The following is a 19,725-nucleotide window of genomic DNA, read 5'->3' as shown; positions in this document are numbered from 1 at the left end:
CGGGGAGGGGAGAGAAATGTGTTAATCACACATCCTCTAATACGCATACTTTGCTTAATTTGTCCTTCTATAACTTAAACCAATACTGATGACATGCTGCAGTACAATTGTTAAAGTGACGCTGCAATTTAGAGGTGAACACTTTGGATTTTTGTGAGGTGTTATAAGAGTTTAAAAAAAAAAAAAAAAAAAGGGGCTGCCTGCTTAAGCAGCATAACCACTATTAAGCTTTCCATATAATGTGCAAAGACACACAAAAAGAATAAATTTTATACTCTATGTTCAGACTTTCCACAGAGCTGTGAAACAATAGTTGTACCTGAGTTCTGCCCAAACAGGAATGTTAGTATTCAACACAGTGAAAAGTCCTTTATTATTGACAACTGCAGAAAGTCAGAACCTGAAGTCCATAGCTCACCAATTTCTCAGTTAATGTCTTTCCTTATGCAAGATATATTCTGCAAAGGATAATGTGAATTCTCCTCTGTGTTATTTTACTTCTTTAAAGTGCATAGACATAACTTAAGAGAACTACGTTTTCATTTTACATAAACAAACTTCTTCACAATTTCCTTTTTGAAGTAGAAATCCAGGTTCGCACAACTTTCTCTCACTCCCTGTAAAGGACATTATGAAAAACTCTGTGCTTCCAGGCCAGTATCACAATAACCGAAAGGAACCAGCAATTCAAAACAACGATTTCTACTTAACCTGAAAGCCTGGCAAAAAAGAGAGAAAAAAAAAAAGATGTCCTCACCCCCCAACACACCTGGTATCAGAGCGCAGCTCACTGTCAAGGCAAAGAAAAGCATCCCTCTTCCTCTGTTCTTTACAGAGCTGGTGAGCGAGGACTAAGAGAGCAGAGCAGCCCCTCCCAAAGAGGGCCAGAAGGATGGAAATCCAGAAGAAAGAGCATTCTGCAGACATCCAGCAGAAAGACAGGGGTGAACAGAAAGGTCCCACCGGCCAGCCCAGAACACATTCCATGCTGTACTTCTACTTTGCTACTAGCTTGTTTCCACAATACACTAATAGAGGCGACACAACAGACTATTGTGTTTGTGGTACCAACAAACTAGCACTAATGACTTCTTAGTACAAATGTGCATCTTCTGCAGAGCATGCTGTTGAATATGCTATACAGATGCAGCAGCTTTCAGCAGACAAACACATCAGGACTATCAAACAAAAAAGTGCACTGCAGTTTTAGGTGTGGTTAAAGAAAAAATTTCAAACACTTTATCTGTTCTAAGAATAAAGAAACGATAACATTTTAACCAAAGACAAAGGATATACTGGTGAGTGTTTTTAACTTACTTTTCCCATTCTACAGACATGCTATTTATCATGAAGTTTGTCTTGCTATCACATACAGTTAGCTGGCAGAGGTAAGTTCCAGATGTTTCTGCACTTGATACATCACAAAATGGACCTACTTCAGAAGGGATATCACATGTTCTTACCATATACTCCTTTGTCCAGGAGAAGTAAAAACTCATCCACTGCATTTCGCATCTCAGACTCAGTAAGATCCAGCAAAGAAACAACTTTGAAATCCAGCTGTCTTAGCAAATTGGTCAATTCATAGACATCTACCATCGGAGCCTTGAGTTGGGGGTGATTCCAGTAGCTCATATTTCCTATTAACAGAGCTACCTTGTCTGTTGCTGCAAAGACAAAGGAAAAACAAAACCACATCACGTTTATTCCATGGGTTCAATACCTTTAAATGTCATTTCTTCCAAAGTGAAAATGGTAACCAATCTCACTTCAGGCACATTATTTTATATGATTTTAAAAGTCATCCTACATCAACAACACAGCTCAAGTCTCTTCTAATCCAAAAAAACCCATTTCAGTGTGGCCTGACAGTCAACATATCTGAACTGTGATGCATCTCAGACTGGACAATCTGTCAAGAAGTGAGTCACTAAGGCTATCTCCCATTTCTTTCATTTTTCTGAAAGCACAGACAATTACTGAATTCCCCCATGCAAGAAGAAATTTAATAAACATGAAAGTTCTTATGGCAAGTTGCCAATGCTACAGCCAGTATACTTTCCCAAAACCCTCGAATTTTCTTACGGTTCTTAAAAAACAAACAAAAAACCACCTTCACATCTCCATCTCCCATGTTCAGTCTCTCTAAAGCACAGTACATTTAGGTGGAAACTTTTATAGGTCAGAAGTAAAAAGTCTTTTTTCTGTTTGTTAAGGCTTCTTTTTACTGTTGCTCTGGTTAAAAACAATTCTACAGAGATATGAGAAATTTGCAAAATATGCAGGGACGTCTACTGATATTCTCATAGTTAGAGATACGTTCACTTTGATTTTAAGAAAGTCCAAAGTAATTCTGTCATAAGTAAACAAAGCAGCAATGAAAGGAGAAAAAAGTCACATTAACAGAAATGCTTTAGAGACCACTAGCCTCATTTTTACCCCCAAATTGCACACTAAGTTACCGAAAGGCACTTATTCAAAGCAAGGCATTTCCTCCCTGGTTTGTTACTTCTCTCCAACAGGAATTCTTGTCCCACAGCTCTGGTGGCAAATGAGATCACATGAATGCCCCAAACCTGCTTCAGTCAGTAACCTCACACAGCTCGATCCAGAAGAGAATCTCTCTCTGTAGCCTCAATGTCCTAACGTTTCACCTCCTTCAAACAAGATGTTTTCAACTTTTTTGCAGCTGGAAAACCTCCAAGGTCTTGAACAGTGTAAACTATTTTAAACAGCAGAGACTGAGTGACAGTGGCACACTGTCACTGAAAAACACTTTTAAAAGCACAAGCTTTCTAATTAATTTAGAAAAGATGAACCAGCACTTGGAGAGCACTTGCACTCCCTCTCATGCTGATGAACCCAAAAGAGTGGTAAAATTTTGACAGAGGCCAGCAGCTGTTCCACCTGGTTTAGCATCAACAAGACAACATGCCTGACCACAGTCAAGTCTACCATGCAAATTTAAGCATGTGACTCAAAAACCCCAGCAATTATTCTCCATAACACACATACACTATCCATCTATCTTTATGAGCTTCAGCTCAGGATCAAAGCATCCACATACTGTGCATAGGAAGAGCTCAGCTTGCAGGGACAGCATATCCTTAGCAGACAGACTACAAGCCTTTTTATCACGTCATCCTAATACCACTATCTCCAACTGTCAAAGTATTCAAAGTAATGGAGTAACACACTGGCTAAGGTCGTGGCCAGAGGAATTTCAAACAGTAAACTGAAACAAGATGAGAAGTTGTAGATGCTCTGCCGAGTCACTAAAAATACTGGTGCCCTCAGCACAGTTTACTACTGAAAGGCCACGCAAACATTACAAGGGACTATTAAAACATGCAGAAGTCTCCCTCCCTGCAGCTATTTACCTGCGCTACAGTTATTTCTCTAGCAGTGGCAGAAGCAGCAATATTCAGAAGTAAAATCAATTTCTTAGGTATGAAATACATACGTTCATTACAGCTACAAAACTACTTACCAACAGGTCTCCAACTTGATTGTTCTTGTAGGTCTGCTTGAAATACATTAAAAGAGCAGATCGTCAGTAACTGCAGTCATAGTTGCCAATGTCAGAAAATGAACCACATGTTCCACACAGCCATAGCCTATTGGTACTGCTTTGCCTAATACATTACTAGTTTAAGACAAAAGAAGTGCTCTTTTTTTGTTTTGCTGGGGTTTTGGAGTGTTGTTTTGTTGTTTACCTAATTCCCTTCACCCTTTTCCAGCAAACATAACCTAATAGGATATGAATAGCTACTTCTATAAATTAAGAAATCATAGATGCTTATAGTGCAATTTCGAATCTCACAAACTGCACATCACCATTTTCAGTAACATCCAAAACAATTCATCCTCTCCAAATTAAATGCAGACATGCAAGATAGGGGATGCTCAGCAGGGATGACCATCTGTATGTGAAAATTCTTTTATTTTGTACTTCACAGAAGGATGGTAGAGCCAATGCTGTCCCAAGAGGAGCAGGGGAGTGATATGCCAAAGTGGTACGCTTTGGATAATGTTACACATCATGACAGTACCACTTCAGTAACTGAAACTAAGTCTTGGCAAAAGCAAACATATCTTTGATGTCTAACCCAGGAAATTATACGACCTTTGTGATTTGAGATTTTGGGAACAATGTATCAAGGCTAATCCCTTATGGAGCATTACTCCAGATCTATGTTTCTATAATAAACATCAAAAAGGTTTCAAATCACATGAAGTCACTCCAACATGAATTTAAGAAATATACCAATTCAACATATTATGGGTGACAGCCAGACACCTTACCTCTTTTTCACCTTAGTCATCTGAAAAAGCAGCAACATGCTACAACTTAAGAGTCCAAAGATACAACAGACAAGAAAGCAAAAGATAATTCCTTCTGTATTTGTATATGCATATATGCAGTATAAAACACCAGCTTTGTGTGATTTTACAAAGACAATAGCAACTCTATGAATCACTATATTCTTAAAGTTAATTTATTGGAACCAGAAAGCTGTGCTGCTCTTAACGTGATATCTGCCCCTATTAAATCCTCAGTTATAGATACATCCAAATAATATAAATGATATATTGTAATCCAGCTAGGCTTCAGTGATTTGTAACATGAAATTAAGATGTGAAATTAAAGTTTTTCAAAACTTAGGACTTACCTGGTTTTTGAAGATCGCTTAGATCTTCTGTGAAGAAATATACCAATAAAATCATAGTTTAACCACTAAGCAAAAAAATACATTTTTTATTAATAAAAATATAATTAAGTGTCATGCCATTATAATAGAAGCCAAATGTTAGAAAACAAACTACCTTTCTAACATACTTTCGGCTTTGCATTTCTGTAAATCTAACCTTTTGTATGTTATTCCACATGCAGAGAAGAGAAAATCCTACATCAATACACTAAGCTACGCTAGACACAGCATTACAATATAGCAGATCTCAAAACAAAGGGAGAAACACACACTATGCCTCAATCCCACAGGCATGCAAGCAGCTTGAATGAATAAGGAATAAAATATCAGAATCACCCATTTGAAAAATAGATGTTTGAAAGACTGCTGAAAAAGCAACATCCTGAGCAAGAAATCTTAATTCATTAAACCACGTGTATTCAGAAAGAGTTCAGATACAATTTTCAAACATTCTAAGCTACCACAGGTTTCATCTATTTATTCTGAGAACACTGGAAACTACAGAAAAGAAAAATAATTTATCTGAAGCACCAGAGGTCTCTTAGGGCAGGCCTGCTCCATGCAGCGGAGCCCTAGGCTGACCTCTTAGGCCACAAAAGCTGGCTCATTTATCCACCTGGGAGACTGCAGTGACCTGCGGTGACACTACTCTAGGTGTTAACAGAGCTTAGTAGCAGAATGATCTTGCATCCAAGTAAACTGTAGTTTGGGTGTAGACCCCCCCAGATGACAATACAGTGGTTACCTTCTGCTTCAAAGGGTAGTTTAATTACAGGTAACTAGAAGGTTTCTGCATAGCACTCCATCAGGTCATGCAGACAGTCCTGAGCCAGAAAACGTGTGAAGGCTCAAAGAGATGATCCGACCCAGAAGCTATGCCATGGAAGTGGCTGACACCGAAATGTGCGTCACTTCTGTGTTCCAGTGAGTGACAGTATGCAATCCCCTCTCAATGTTAAACCTTTAACAAAAGGGCTAAAGGGGAACATCAGCTCTAGTTAAACTTTGAATAAGAAATGCTGCAGAGCAGTTTAATTCCAAGAAAATTCTATGATTCTATGAAAAAACACGGTAGAGCGCCATTCATTGTACTTCGCAAATGCATTTGTTTTATTCATCGTTGGTAGGTAAGCTGGGCGGAAGGCTGCTGTAAGCAGCCTTACATCTTTATATATGATCCCCTATGATGTAAATATTACAGACTCCGAGATGCTCAGTAAGCAAGGGATGGTGTCAACATTAAAGGTCACAAGACACTTCTTCCTCCCCTTTGCATGCTGCAAAGGAGAACAGAAATCGTCCTAATAAGGTTGCTGGAAACACCTCTGGCAGACACAGAGCTGACAGCGGAACGAGCTCTAGCCAGCTCTCTAAGCTCACCCAGGTTCCTAAACATCTTCCTAAACAAGGATGTTGCCTCCTGAGCCCAGCCAAAGAAGCCTCAAGATCTTTCACATTTCACTACAAATCGCAAGCACAGTACACAAAAACAGTGCAAAAATCAAACAACTTTGAATACTACAGAAGAAGAAAGTAGTTTGTTTTTTCTCATGTGTACTCTAGATCATGGTATCAAGGCAAAGGAGAGAAGCACATGCAGAAGGAACGCTGCATTGCACATCAGTGTCTTAATATAGACCGAAGCTCTTAACCCATGCATACTTCTCGGCAACACACTCAACAATCTGTCATTCTCATCATTAATTTTTAAAAACTGATTCACAACTCAAGATTTACTTTACCTTCTGTGCACTCCACTGCCATAGATTTCCTTTCTTGTGTTTTAAGGGGGAGGAAAAAAATTGGAAGACAATTGCTCTCAGTTGAGAGTTAGCATACAAAGTGGAAGACAAAGGTAATTTCCAAGCTTCTCTGCAATCTGGCTCACTTCTTAGCAGCATAAATCAGCCTTGACCACAACACTGTATGGTAATCGTTACTAAAACTCAGGAGTACTAAATTAGAGTGTTTATTAGAATAGGAAAGAACTTTTCATATGAATTATGCAACAATATTCCCAGATAGATCTGGAAGCTACACAAACAGATCTTCTCCTCTTTAGTTTACTGCAAATACAGGCACACACACTAAAGTGTTACATTCATTTATTCTGCTTGCTGTGAATAATCTCACCTGTCCTGATTGCTGAAGGACTCAGTGTAACACATTTCATAGCACCACCAAGGGTTAAACTCTTTTTTAGTTGTCAAAAAACATAAAGAAACCAGCTTGCAATCTGCTGAGAAGCCATGTACATGCTACCAATCCCAAAAAGTGGTAGCATTTCTATGCTGGTTGCCATAAAAACCTAAAGTCCTTTATAAGTGATAAAGCTCTAAAATTCCATTTGCTGCAAGCAAGCACAGCTATTTTAAAAAATGGATAAATTGAATATACAGAAGGCATGTGCTCGGCTTAATAGTGAAAGCTTCAAAAATAAATTCTAATGATAGGGAAGAAATCGATATATCAGCTGACCTGTATCAAACAGAAAAAACTCCTTACCTATAATGACTTCTATCTTCTTGCTGTCTTGATCTTCCTGGTCATTGAATACACGACACCAATACGTCCCTTGATGTTCCACATCCACACAAGTTACCTATGCAAGTACCATCACAGTCATCCCACCAGACCCCAAAAGAATACCTGTGTTAGTTTCATTTAAGCCCACATGCAAGAAAGTAAAAACAAAAAGCAAAGCCTAAACAAATCCAGAAGCTGCTGACACCCTCATTCTTCAGTAAGCTGGACAGCATGTGTGTTCTAGAAATGCCTTCAAGAACTGAAGAAAGAATGCAAATCCACCTCACAGGCTTAAGATGCATTAAGCACTGAATGCAACAGCTCACACAAATCAGAGTGCTTTGCAGTGCAAGACAGAAAGAGAAGCTTTCGCTTTTCCTGATACTTAATCTTTTTTACATCGATATGTCACTCCAAAATACAAATCTAAAATACCTTATAGCCTTACATTCCATGACTACCACCTGAAACATGGGTGCATAGTTTTAATCCTGAACGAGAGCCTCAGAACAGTATGGACAAGTAAGTAAAAGAACAGGAGAACAACTTATAGTGAGCACTTCCATAAGAGGTTACCAAGGCTATGAAGAAGTTTTTTTTTTTCAAGGAAGCTTTATTTGATAAGTTGTAAGTAAAAGAACAGGAGAACAACTTATAGTGAGCACTTCCATAAGAGGTTACCAAGGCTATGAAGAAGTTGGTTTTTTTTCAAGGAAGCTTTATGTGATAAGTTAAAGGTGGTTACACATCAGTTGCCCAAGGCTGGCACTTTGCAATAACTTACCATGTAGACATTTTTGCTCCCATTTGCCAAGGGAAATCCATTTCTGAACCACTGGTAACGAGGAATTGGGTTTCCAACAGCTCCACATTCTAGTACCAAAGCATCTCCCACTGTCAGGTTTTGTGGCTGAGGCTGAATACAAATGCGCAACTTGTTTTCAGGCAAACCAATTAAGCTCCCTTAAAAAAAACAAAGGGAAGAAAAAAGAAAAGAATGGATGAGACAATCTAACTGCATATAGGCTAATAAGAATTGGTGACATAGGGCCACATCTTCCTGTAACTACAACCAACTGTTTTAATAGCAATGAAATTAAGTTACTTGTCCTTCAAGAGTATGCTAAAAATGCATATGCAAAAAATGAGTAGCAACGGCTTTCCAGTTCTTCAGTTGAAAAGTAAAAAGGAATGCACATTAAATATACCCCAGAAGTAAAAAAAAGAAGCAAAGCCTTCTTTGCATTATTTATTCCTGCCTGTAGGATTATAAAGGCTCCAGAGAAAGGAGTAAGTACAAAGAAGAGTGGCTACTGAAGGATGGACTGAGGATGCAACTTGTGTGCAAGTGCGTACAAGGAATAAGAATTTCAAACTTAAAATCAGTTAGTTTTAGCATATCCCTAATTCTTCTCATTCTAAACTGCGCCTCAAACCTTATGGTAAATATACTAAAAAAGCTCAAAGCTAAAAATGCTTAACGAACATCAGTCACTGACATGTCCACATACAGAAATGTCTTTGGCAAAGAAACCTACTCAGAAAACCCTAAATGCATTGAAGATTTGTCCGGTTGATGTAATATAAGTGTCTATATATGACAAAATTTATTGAAACAAAGTGTTGAAATTCATTTTTAAAACACCCACACAACCCACAAAAGTGCTCCACTGAAGATTTCTGATCTGTGTACTGAACAGTTTGATGAACTGACATACTACAGCAAGCCCAGACCTACTAGTAAAGGTCACAACAGTGCTCTTTTATCTCAGCTGCAAGGTCACTTGTCTTTACTTTTGGACTACGTATGCAGACACGTTTTGTCATCAGAGCTATTCATAACTGACAATGGGGGGTGATGACATTTTCCTTTGCATAGTAAAATAAAGGGAGACAGTGATAGGGTATCTTTGTTCTACTACTGTCCGAGCTTCTCGGCCCATTATAAATGTGTGTTTCAGAGATTTTTACAAAGAGATGTTTCATATTTATGATCAATGTTGACTAGTGTTTTTAAAAGAAAGCTGTATTTCCTAATGCAGGCTTGATACTGGTAAAAAGACTGACAGATGCCTGAGCAAATGTTCTGTTCTACGACCGCTGCTGTATGGCATTTCAAATACAGAGGTTCTGGCTTACCACGTTCTCTATCAGCTTCTATAATGGTGTTGTGGTTTTGTGGTTTTTTGTTTTTTTTTTCTTTCTTACAAACAGCTGTTTTCTTTAACTGTTATCATAGAAGGGATTTTTATATGTCAAAATAAACTTTATTCCCTTTCACTCAGCTGTTTATAGAACCTTCTCTCTCCCTCCCTCCCTCTCAATGTCCCAGTTTGCTATTAGGATCTTTCAACAAAATGTAAAGAATTAATTTCCCTTTAGGGCAGAAAGACATAAGTAAGGTAAGATGAAAAGGAACTGCTGTTGTAGTCAAATTAAACAGGATTAGTCTTTAAAAGAAGGAACACAGACAGAAGTTACAGATTGTGAAAGGGAACATGAGATTGAAAGATAACACGGTTTCTGTCTCCAGTGGTACACCTTACCTGCTATCTCATTTACAGGCCCTTGTTGGTACAGCCTGTTGTTGTACCACTCAGAAAATACACTAACAAACTGGACTAGGATCCTTCGGAATTGTGTCTGGCTGCCTCACTAATCACAAGCTCACAAGACAGCTATGAAAGACAGCTGTTACGGAATGGAGAATGGTTGGGCACTCATCAAACAGAAAACAATGAAAAGAGAGAAGGAAAAAAGAAAAAGGAGGAAAGCGACCAAGGGAGCAGGGGAAAAAAACCCAAACAAACCAAACACAAAAACCAGACAGTCAGCAGCCAAAGCAGAAGATTTCATACCTCGTCAACATTTGCAAAACAGGTACTGTCAGCGTCATGTAGTTCAACTGAACCACCAGTAATCCCAGGCCAAATCTTACAGGAGATGGAGAGCATTCATTCAGTGCAAGCACGACATACCCCTTTTAGGTTTCTTTGGAAGGATCCTAAGAGCGAAAGTTATAGGAAGGAGCAATTCACCCTGCCTCTCATCCTTTTACCCATTACCAAGACCTAAACACGCTAAAATTCACTTCCACTGTGGCTCCCGGTTGGCCAAGAGTCATGGAACCTAAAGCAAGGCACTAGTCTGCGCATACGTACCACCCTTTAGTCACCGAAACTTTTGCTGCAAGTGTGAAAAAATACATACTGCTGTTTTTCTCAGATTGTTTTTTAAAGTAGTCATTACAAGGTTATTCACCTCAGCTTCCTGGTGCAATCAGCAAGATCTAAAACCACAGATTTCTAACCAAATAGAACCTGAAGTAGGAGCAAAGGAAAAGCAGAAGAAATCATTGCTTAGATAAGGACCGAGAATATGTTCGAGATTAAGATGTAAAAAGGTCACCTCAAATGACACTGCAATAGCTTTTGATCTTTTACTGGAAGATGAGTTCTCTCTACCTCTTTTCCTGACATGAATAATTTTTATATGTGGGATGCAAGTGGAAAAAACCTTTGACTTGTGACATAAGACAAAATAAGCACTCTTCACAGTCTGAAGACAGTGTAGTTGATTTCTATTTCACTCATCTTTAGGCCAATAGCAAGCAAGTCCAGGCTATTTAACTAGAAAGTTTATGAAGGGTAGACTTAGTGCATGAGTCAATGCCTATTTAATGCAATTGACTATTCTGTAAAAAACAAAAAAACCCAAAAAAACCCCAAAAACCTACACACATCAGAAAACAAAAAGACACCACCCCAGCAACCTCAGAAAACTAAACTGGAAATAAATGCACGGTATTAATATACCAGATCCAAGAAGTAAATTCCAAGATTTTCTTTACGTTCTACTAACAAATTCCAGTACTACCTGGATACTGTTGAGTAGACAGCTATTTAACCTTATTTGCTTTCTGCTGTGATTCCATTTTCCTCACGCTTCTTCCACTTCCATACTTTCATCAGATATGCTGCAGATGGAGATTAACCCATCACTGAAGCAGAGGAATCTTCAAGCCAGTGCCATAAATTCATATAGCCTTACATTGGTACAGTTGAATTACTACGGCTTTTCTTATGCAGGTAACACATATTTGACCATTAGCTGACCATTTATAAAACCCATGAAGACGCAATTCACACCCAGAAGACTCAGTTTAACTCATGTTTCTTCCTCTCATAGGTTTATTTCAGTAAATTGTGTGGATGTCTTCACTATTATCTGAGTTGGTTATATGAAGTTGAAAAGATTGCAGCAGTAAACAGACATTCTGCAACAGACATATCCAAGGAGCCCCAGTCACATTCTCTTTTCCACAGGTCTTCTGGCAAAGAAAGAACACACTGGGCTTTGATCAATTTATCTTTCCTGATTGGTACACATCTAAAATTATGATAGCCCATTATGATCTGAAAAAGTGACTGCAAGGGAGATCTATCACTTCGCTACCTGTCAAAACTTCTTCCAGAGCTCAGTCCTGTTTCCTCAGAGTGCAGTTAACCCTCTTTCCATTCCACAGTATCTAGGTTTTCTAAAGTGTCCAGGTCTCCAGCATGCATGCACTCTTCTGTAGTTTACTGTTTTGACCTTCTAGGTAAGGTAGGAGTTCTTTCTAGGAAGGCAGCGAACCTCATTAGATTCTCCTTTACCCAAACACCTTTCTTCTCAGACTGGCAGCACACAGATGAAGGGGAAACAAACAGTCCTGACTATTAGGCCAGAGCCCATGCGGCAGACATTCAGAATAGACTGTGTCCCCAGTCCCTAGCAAGTTACAACAAGAGGTAAACAGGTAAACAACAAGAGAGTTAAAGAACTCCTTTTCTGACCCAGGAATCCTCTAAGAATTAAAAGGGTTCGTTTATGTTTTCCATCTATCTATGCTTATCCACCCCTGTGGAACTTCATTTCTCTTCTGCTTTTGTGACTAGCACAAGAGCCCAATAATGGGATACCGCATTATTAATCAGCCTTCTTATCCATCTGTGCAAGACAACAAGCGGGACCCAAGTTCCTCTAACAAGTGTGAAGACAGACTTTCAGAAGACAATGTATTTGCCACTCACCATCAGACGTACCCTGGAGATCACAAACGTCAAGTCGTGCCCACCGACTGAACACAAAGGAAGAGTCACTGTTCACTCGACAGATGTAAAAGCCAGAATCGTTTACATTCACCGGATTCAAAACCAGCTCTGGAGAATTTCCATGAGGAACCTGAATTACAGGTGATCCAAGAAATATTTAAATTCAGATCAATTTAATCTAAACCAGGATCAAACATTAGAATATTTATTTCAATGTCCGTAACACCAGCCTCAACTCCTTCACTTACTATACACTTTTGGATAAGGAAGTCTTGTTCTACGTATTTAGTAGCTCAGAGACAGGCTTTCTTCCAAGAATAATTAACGTGCCTCTATTTAAGACAATTTTGAGCTTTCAAGACAGTTGAAAGGCTCTTCCTGAAATTAATAATTTTTACCTTTCTCCACAAATCATTTTGAATAATTTCTTAAGCACTACTCCAACCAGCATGTGTGTTACATTCAGCTCTAGTCTTAAAATACATTCAACTACGACCAGGAAACGGTAACATTCTTTCACAGAAAAGTAATTTTTTACTACATATCTATTTTAACTGTAATGATCAGGAAATGACTGTAATCATATTTTTTAAGTCATGTTTTGAATGATCTAGGTAAACTTTTAGAAAGGTGTAGGAAATGAGTTTAAAATTTCAGTCCTAACAGCAATTTACTGCATTTTTAAAAATAGTACTTACAATAAAATAACATTAAGAGTGCATTAATCTTGTAGAAAGATAACCAGGACCAGAAATACGGGCATACGTGCTGCCATTCAAATTCCAGAGATACCAGCTCACATGCATTTCAATGTTTTACTGAAGAAGTCTGTGGCACCACTGAGTTCAGGCCTTCAACTGTTCATTCTTAGGAAACCAGTTTCCATCCATCCATGACCAACAGCGGTTGGCATTTGTTCCAGTGTGGCAGTTTCTCAGTGGCCTGTGTCAAACTTTTGGGTAGGCCGAGAGACAACTAAACTTACAGTTTCCTTACTGCCACATTCCAGGATTAAGCTCCAAGGATGAAGTGGTCTGAATATAAGGAACCACCTTATTGTTTTAGCACATTGATAGGGTCATTACGCAGCATTTCTTAAACTTCTATTTTTTATTAGTATATATAGCAATCTTCTCTTATTGTAAATAAGAGTAACAGTCTTAAAAAAAGTATCATTCAAAATCATTCCCTATTATTTTCACCATTTAAAAAAAACCCTATATTCTGTATCAACTATTACCTCTTTTTCCTGCTTGAACCACTGGTAATGCACAAATGGGTGTCCTGTTGCCCAACAACACAGCTTGACAACCTGACCAGAGAGCACTGCTTGAGAGTCTGGCTGTACAACAATCTTTATACCTTTAAAAAAAGAATTTACACATAGGAAAGATATTAAGAAATACATTTCCACAATTTAAGTTTGCACTTAAATTGTCCTCTGGGTAAAGAAAGTTTCTGTCATCAAATATACTTGAAAATAATTTGTTTGTACTGTGTATACATGCAGATTCAATTAGTAACATGAATTTAAGACATTCAAAATTGTCTTCCATTACACAAAATCCCCGCTTAAATTGATCAGTACTCTACTTTAAATCTTTAATAAATTCTGTAGATGATTAGCCCTTTTTAATTTTAGAATGGATCAATTCCTCTTGCTCTCTACTCACTAAAGCAAATAATACCTCCAATGGCATCACAGATCCCTTCTGGGAAAGGTATTCCCAGTGTTAAGAGTTTGCTCACTCCCAACAATTTCTCTGAGTTGTTAATCTTCAAATTAAGATCAGGCACAGCCTGAGGGATGAATTAAAACAGTAAGAGTTAGTTTAACTACAACATAGTGTGTTTTTCTGCTATTTCTCGTGCAACCTTATTAGCTGAAACATTGGTTTCAGCTTTATGCCTTTGACTCCTGTAGAACACAGGGCTGGGGTTTTCTTTTGCTAATATGCAAGGTAAAATTTTCCATTTCAAATTTTAACTGCCAGGAAATAGCATGAGTGAAATTCTGACACCAGTCTGATATGATCCAGTTATTTTCTTAACCTAGAGCATTCCAGAGATCTTGTTACAGCATGACCCCAAGAACAGATCCACTGGTATAACCAAGGTCATGAGAAGAGGAGGCAGGGGAAAAAAGTCAACTGCAGAACAGAAAGTTTAACCTCACACTGCTGTCAGAAAATACATGGACCTATGACCAAGGTGTTCAGCAACACTAAGTTGATAAGCCATCAGAAAAATCATTAGTGTAGACAGTATATTAGTTTAAATAGTATTTGCTATGGATGGTAAAATGCATTTAACCACCCTCGTGGGACCACAGGCAATACTACACATTAACAACTAGTTGCTCCCAATACTAGTGTTGTGGGTTAACCTTGGTGGGCAGACAAGCACCACACAGGCCCCCACACCCCAAGTGAGATGGGGGAAGAGAGAAAGCAAGAATGAAACCAAGAAAACTTGGAGGCCAAAATAAAAGGAGCAAACTAAAAATAATAATGATTTTTTTAATAAGTGAAGGATGAGTGGAAGAAAAGGGAAGAGAACAAAACAAGCGATGCAAAGGCAATCACTCACCACCTCCCATGGGTAGACCGATGCCCAGCCAGTTCCTAAGCAGAAGCTGGCTAGGCGTTCCAAAACTCTCTCTTTTCCCTTTTATTGCCAAGCATGATGTTATATGGTATGGAATATCTCTTTGATTAGTTCGGGTCATCTGCCTGGTTGTGTCCCCTCCCTGCCGATTGCACACCCCAATCTATTCACTGGAGGGGGCAGTGCGAGAAATAGAGGCTTTGATGCTGTGCAAACACTGTTCAGCAGAAGCTAGAACACTGGTGTGTTATTAGTACTGATTTGGTCAAAAATCTAAAACACCACACCATATGAGCTGCTACGAAGAAAATTAAGTCTATCCTAGCTAGGCCCAGTACAATCAATTACAGAAAAAGCACAGAAATCACCAACGGTACAGATGCACTTCATCACCATTTCATTACTCTCAGAAACAAACAATCAGATACAAAATAGGTATACATACTAAAAATGTCTCTTTTTTTTTTTTTAGAATCAGTCTAATTTCCCTATTTTGGGAGAAAGTAATTCCTTCTTTATAGTTTAATGAAAACACATTACAGAAGCTGAAAGTATAATCTGGTACAGAAGCAATATTCCAGATTGCTCACAGAATAATCTTACAGAATAGTACACAGAAGCTGTGTAAAAAAAAAAATAGTTGCAAAGAGATTGCAAATATCCTGGTACAAGACTCAAGATTATCATTTGCTCCGAGCCTTATCATCACACTCTGCCAAGGGTTTTTTTGTCTGCTTTTTTCTGCCCCTCGTGTTTAACAGCTTAGCTGCACATCAGAACTTTTTCCTAACAGAGAATGTCTGAGGAAAGAAACCGTAACAATTTGATGAATGGGCTGAAACCTGAGCAGAAACCCATGTGATCAACAGACTGAAACAGAGATTATATGACATTTGGAAATCACATAATCTCTGTCTAGCAGGGAAGCGGGCTCTATTAATTTCCTCCACATGCAATCTTATTCTGAAATAGGTGATCACACAGGCAGCTACTCCAAAGTAGCTACAGGACTTGAAAATTCCCTGCCTTCCTTTCTGTAAAATAACTTCTCTACACCCTCTATAACCTTAGTTCCTCATTTAACCCTTCTGCCACTGTTTTTCATAGTTAAAGGGAGTGTTAAGTAAAGTTTTTGAGCATCACAATCACCTAACATTAACAAAGATGAACAGGAATTGGATTATTTCAATTTAAAGGACAGAACAATTAAGACGACTTGCTCTTTCCAAAGACTTACACTTTTTTTTTTTTTAAATTGCTTCTGACTTGCATCACTAACCTCTCTTAAGAAAGTAGTTGAGAAAATCGAATTCTCTGAAGGATTAGTATTTTGCACTCCTTAGAAGCATTACAAACAAGTTCTAAGAAATCTGATTCATAATTTCTTCACAGTTTCATTTATGTTCCTGCAATTCATTCAGCACTATACAGCTACTTCCTGCAAGCATCACAGAATTTAATGGTTCAAAAAGAAAACCTTCTGGCTCAATTTTCTGAACGATTACAAAGATACACAAATACTTCTTCGATTTTCCTTGGAAAATGCAAAGCTCAAGTTTTACCATTGAGGATGGCAAACTGACATTTACGGTTACCAGACTTTGAAACATGCAGTGCAAATCCAGTACTCATAATCTTAACCATAATCCAACTGTTACATTCTTGGCTTACACACTTGTAAACAACTTCAGTCATTTCTGGAAACTCAGTTGCAATTAGTCACATTCAGATTGAAGTGCCTAAACTACTGCAGTAAGAGACCCGCCTGCAGAGGAAAAACACCTCTTTGCTCTTGTTTCAATCACCACAGCTCAGGGAGGCTGCGCAAGGACTAGACTGCAATGCCACAAATTGTGTATTAAGCCTCTTTTCCTTCCTAGTCTGGGAGAAAGCTCTTTGCATTTCATTCATTTCCAGCAAGTTCACAACATGACAGGATTAAAAAAGGGAAGAAAAGGGATGGAGAGGTGACCCAAGGAACAAGATGCCTAGGCTTTCTCCAAAAAGGAGAAGTTTCAAAGTTATTACTACTACTATTTCGTGTCTTTACAGGAAGATGATCTTTGGTGCAGCTAATCCAACGCGACAGGCAAGCCTCTAAACTCTGAGAGACAAGTTCTGGAACTTGGTTCTTGGAGTCCGTGATTCTCTGAGAAATCCTTTGTATTGCTGCAAACAAAGCGATGTCCCAGCTTGTAACAACACACCTCTGCCATAAAGGTACTGAAGTAGTATCACTGCCAAAACAGGCCACTAAGTAGCATCAAAACTTTACACTTATTAACCAGTACACTCAGACTCACAAAGGTTTGTGTCTTTTTAACTGCATGAACTACGCTGGTAGAAAACAGTCTAACAACCCAGTATAACAGCTATAGAGGTCTTACATCAAACAATCCCATTCCTAAAAGAACTTGAGCAACATTTAAGCTTTTTTCTGGTGTATTAGAACAAATGGGCAGTTACGAATTTGTACTTCGACTTCAAGCATCAACCACCCCCGAGCATTTAAATAAACACCACAAATATCAAGGTCTACCATTTCTTTTTAAATAGTTCAAAATTCTTTTTGACCTAAACTTTCTTCAAATCCGCTTTGCTTTGGTTTCTCTTGGTTCCAGTTTCTCGGTCCCTATGAAGCTATTCGGTCCTCCTCTGAGGAGGCTGAATCCATTCTATCACAGATCATACTGTTCTGCAAGAGATTCATTTATAACAAGACCATCTCTGCAGTTCTAATGGGTCTTGACAAAAGTCTTCTTGTTGGCTTGTTCTCCTCAATACAAGGATACGTGAGCTATCTATCCAGTTCCCTAATTGACACCACTACCTCACAATTCTGCTCTGTAGCAAGTTCCTGTTTTACCCAGGATTTAGTCTTCATGATGTGTTTCAAAATGTAACTTGACTGACAGCCACAGAAAAATCCTCAATTCAATGGTGGTGATACTTGAGATGATCACAGATCAAGCAAGCACAATATTTTGGCTCAGCGCAGGCACTCTGCAGTACAAATGTGAACCAAGACTGCTCTTGGTTTTAGTACTGCCCCAGTAACCACCTTACAGAAAACAATAAAAAGGAACAAGCATTCATAGTGCAGGACAGCACACTACCGCCTATGCCTCCACCCCAACTCCTGCCCCTAGGAGAGCAATCCACTCACACTGGTATAAGACCGTTCCCCTCTCCCTGCCAAGCCTACAGTGGTGTACTGCAGCTAGACTAAGCAATCATGTAACTCGAATCACACCTCATTCAACACACCATGGTCCCCCTAGTACAGTAAGAAGCAGCAGCCTCAACTAGATGAAATGGCTGCAAAGCATGACTATAATTTACTTGAAAGCTTCCCAGGTTGTCTTAACAATGTTTCTCAGCCCATAGCTTCTTTTCTCACACTGTCCAAAGAGGACAGCTATCAATATGGCAAGGAGCTTGCTAGTCTCATTTGCACTCCCCGCTCTGAAGAGAAGCTTTTGTAACTTTGTAGTAGGCTAAATTTCACCAGATCCTGAAGGAGGAGGACCTAAAAAAGGGCCCTGGTTTTGTACTATAGCAAGATGCACTTGGTCTACGTGGTCTTACCTGTGCATTCCCTTGCACTGCCCCCCTTCCTAGACTTTTTGTGAAGAAGCAAGCCAATTGCGACAGTAGAAAATAACCTAGTTCTATCCTAAGTTAGTTTGGTTTTCTGTCCAATTAGCAAGTTAGACTGCATCCAATATGCACCAGAACTGGCACTAACTGGATCCCTTCCCTTCATTAGTGCAAGCTATGAAATGCAGTTAATGAAACCTGTAGCCCGAACAGATGGCTGGCCACACCACTCGTCTTCCTAACTCAACCATTTCAGTTCTGTAAGCATCTCCCAAAGGCACAGTCTGATACAGAACCCAAGTCAGCAGAGGGAATGACAGCACCTGTCACATCCACACAGCCAAGTCCAAGCATTAAGCCTGCTTATCTACTTGGCTTACTTTTAATCTCAGAATCACATGAGCCAATTACTACGGTAATCATATGAATACCAATTACTAGAATTCAAACACTAAAGCTGTTTTTATGTACTGTAGAAAATAAAGTTTTTCCAGTGTTTAAAAAAAAAAAGTTTGCTGTGAAAGCACAAACCAGAACTGACCTGAATGGCTGAGACACTGGAGAGCCTCTGTATGCTCCAGGGCCTGCAAGAACTCCACAAGCTCCACCACAGTGCAACCCCGATCTCCCAGTAGTTTCAGGAGACTCCAGCTGGGACTTCCTTCTGGCTCTAGCACTTTCAGGGAACACTGCTCTAAATCCAGAGGGCTACAAAACAATATGAGAAAGACATGGCACAGACCTTCTTACTACTTTTTCCTCAGAAAGAAGCAAAGTTAAAAATCACCTGTAGACCAACAAAAAGCTTTTTTAAAAAAAGAAGATGGGAAAATGCGAAATTCCTAGCTGATTTGGACATATTTGCAGTATTTCCTTCAAGTTTCAGGAGTTCAAAGCTTATATACAGTGACATCTCCACAGACAGAAAGTGGTATTAGTGAGTTGCATGCTACAAAACAAGAGATGCTTGTACCTAATAATTCTGACCAAATGTATTAAGAAATCTCCTAATTTTCACTTTTTAAAGTCTCAGCAGAAAAACAAGTACAGGACCTTTCATTTTCATGTGCCTAATTAAGAAGCGGTAAAGACTGAGTCAGAATCTAACTTGAAAGTCCAGGAAGACTTTGATTTTCAGAGTAGTTGTTCAAACAAGTGACTGCTGCAGCTTAACTGATACACACATC

The 19,725-nt window shown here is 38.9% G+C and overlaps 1 protein-coding gene across 1 annotated transcript in view; it reads right to left on the bottom strand.

Annotated features, from left to right (window-relative positions):
• Positions 1-19,246, bottom strand: part of MALT1 (mucosa associated lymphoid tissue lymphoma translocation gene 1) — a gene marked incomplete at its 5' end in the record, with an annotated part of 34,427 nt that extends 15,181 nt beyond the window's left edge. The window contains 9 exons of the mRNA XM_009708318.1: positions 1,464-1,667; positions 3,491-3,523; positions 4,674-4,700; positions 6,455-6,487; positions 7,218-7,314; positions 8,023-8,201; positions 12,311-12,461; positions 13,572-13,693; positions 19,080-19,246. Coding sequence (XP_009706620.1) covers positions 1,464-1,667; positions 3,491-3,523; positions 4,674-4,700; positions 6,455-6,487; positions 7,218-7,314; positions 8,023-8,201; positions 12,311-12,461; positions 13,572-13,693; positions 19,080-19,246 — 1,013 coding nt within the window. The remainder of the gene's footprint in view (positions 1-1,463; positions 1,668-3,490; positions 3,524-4,673; positions 4,701-6,454; positions 6,488-7,217; positions 7,315-8,022; positions 8,202-12,310; positions 12,462-13,571; positions 13,694-19,079) is intronic.
• Positions 19,247-19,725: the final 479 nt, after the last annotated feature.

The sequence above is a fragment of the Cariama cristata genome, unplaced genomic scaffold (genome assembly GCF_000690535.1).
Source record: "Cariama cristata isolate BGI_N322 unplaced genomic scaffold, ASM69053v1 scaffold11009, whole genome shotgun sequence".
Taxonomy (NCBI): Eukaryota; Metazoa; Chordata; class Aves; order Cariamiformes; family Cariamidae; genus Cariama; species Cariama cristata.
Note: the sequence above shows the minus strand (reverse complement) of the source record. Positions and strands in the feature narration are given on the sequence as shown.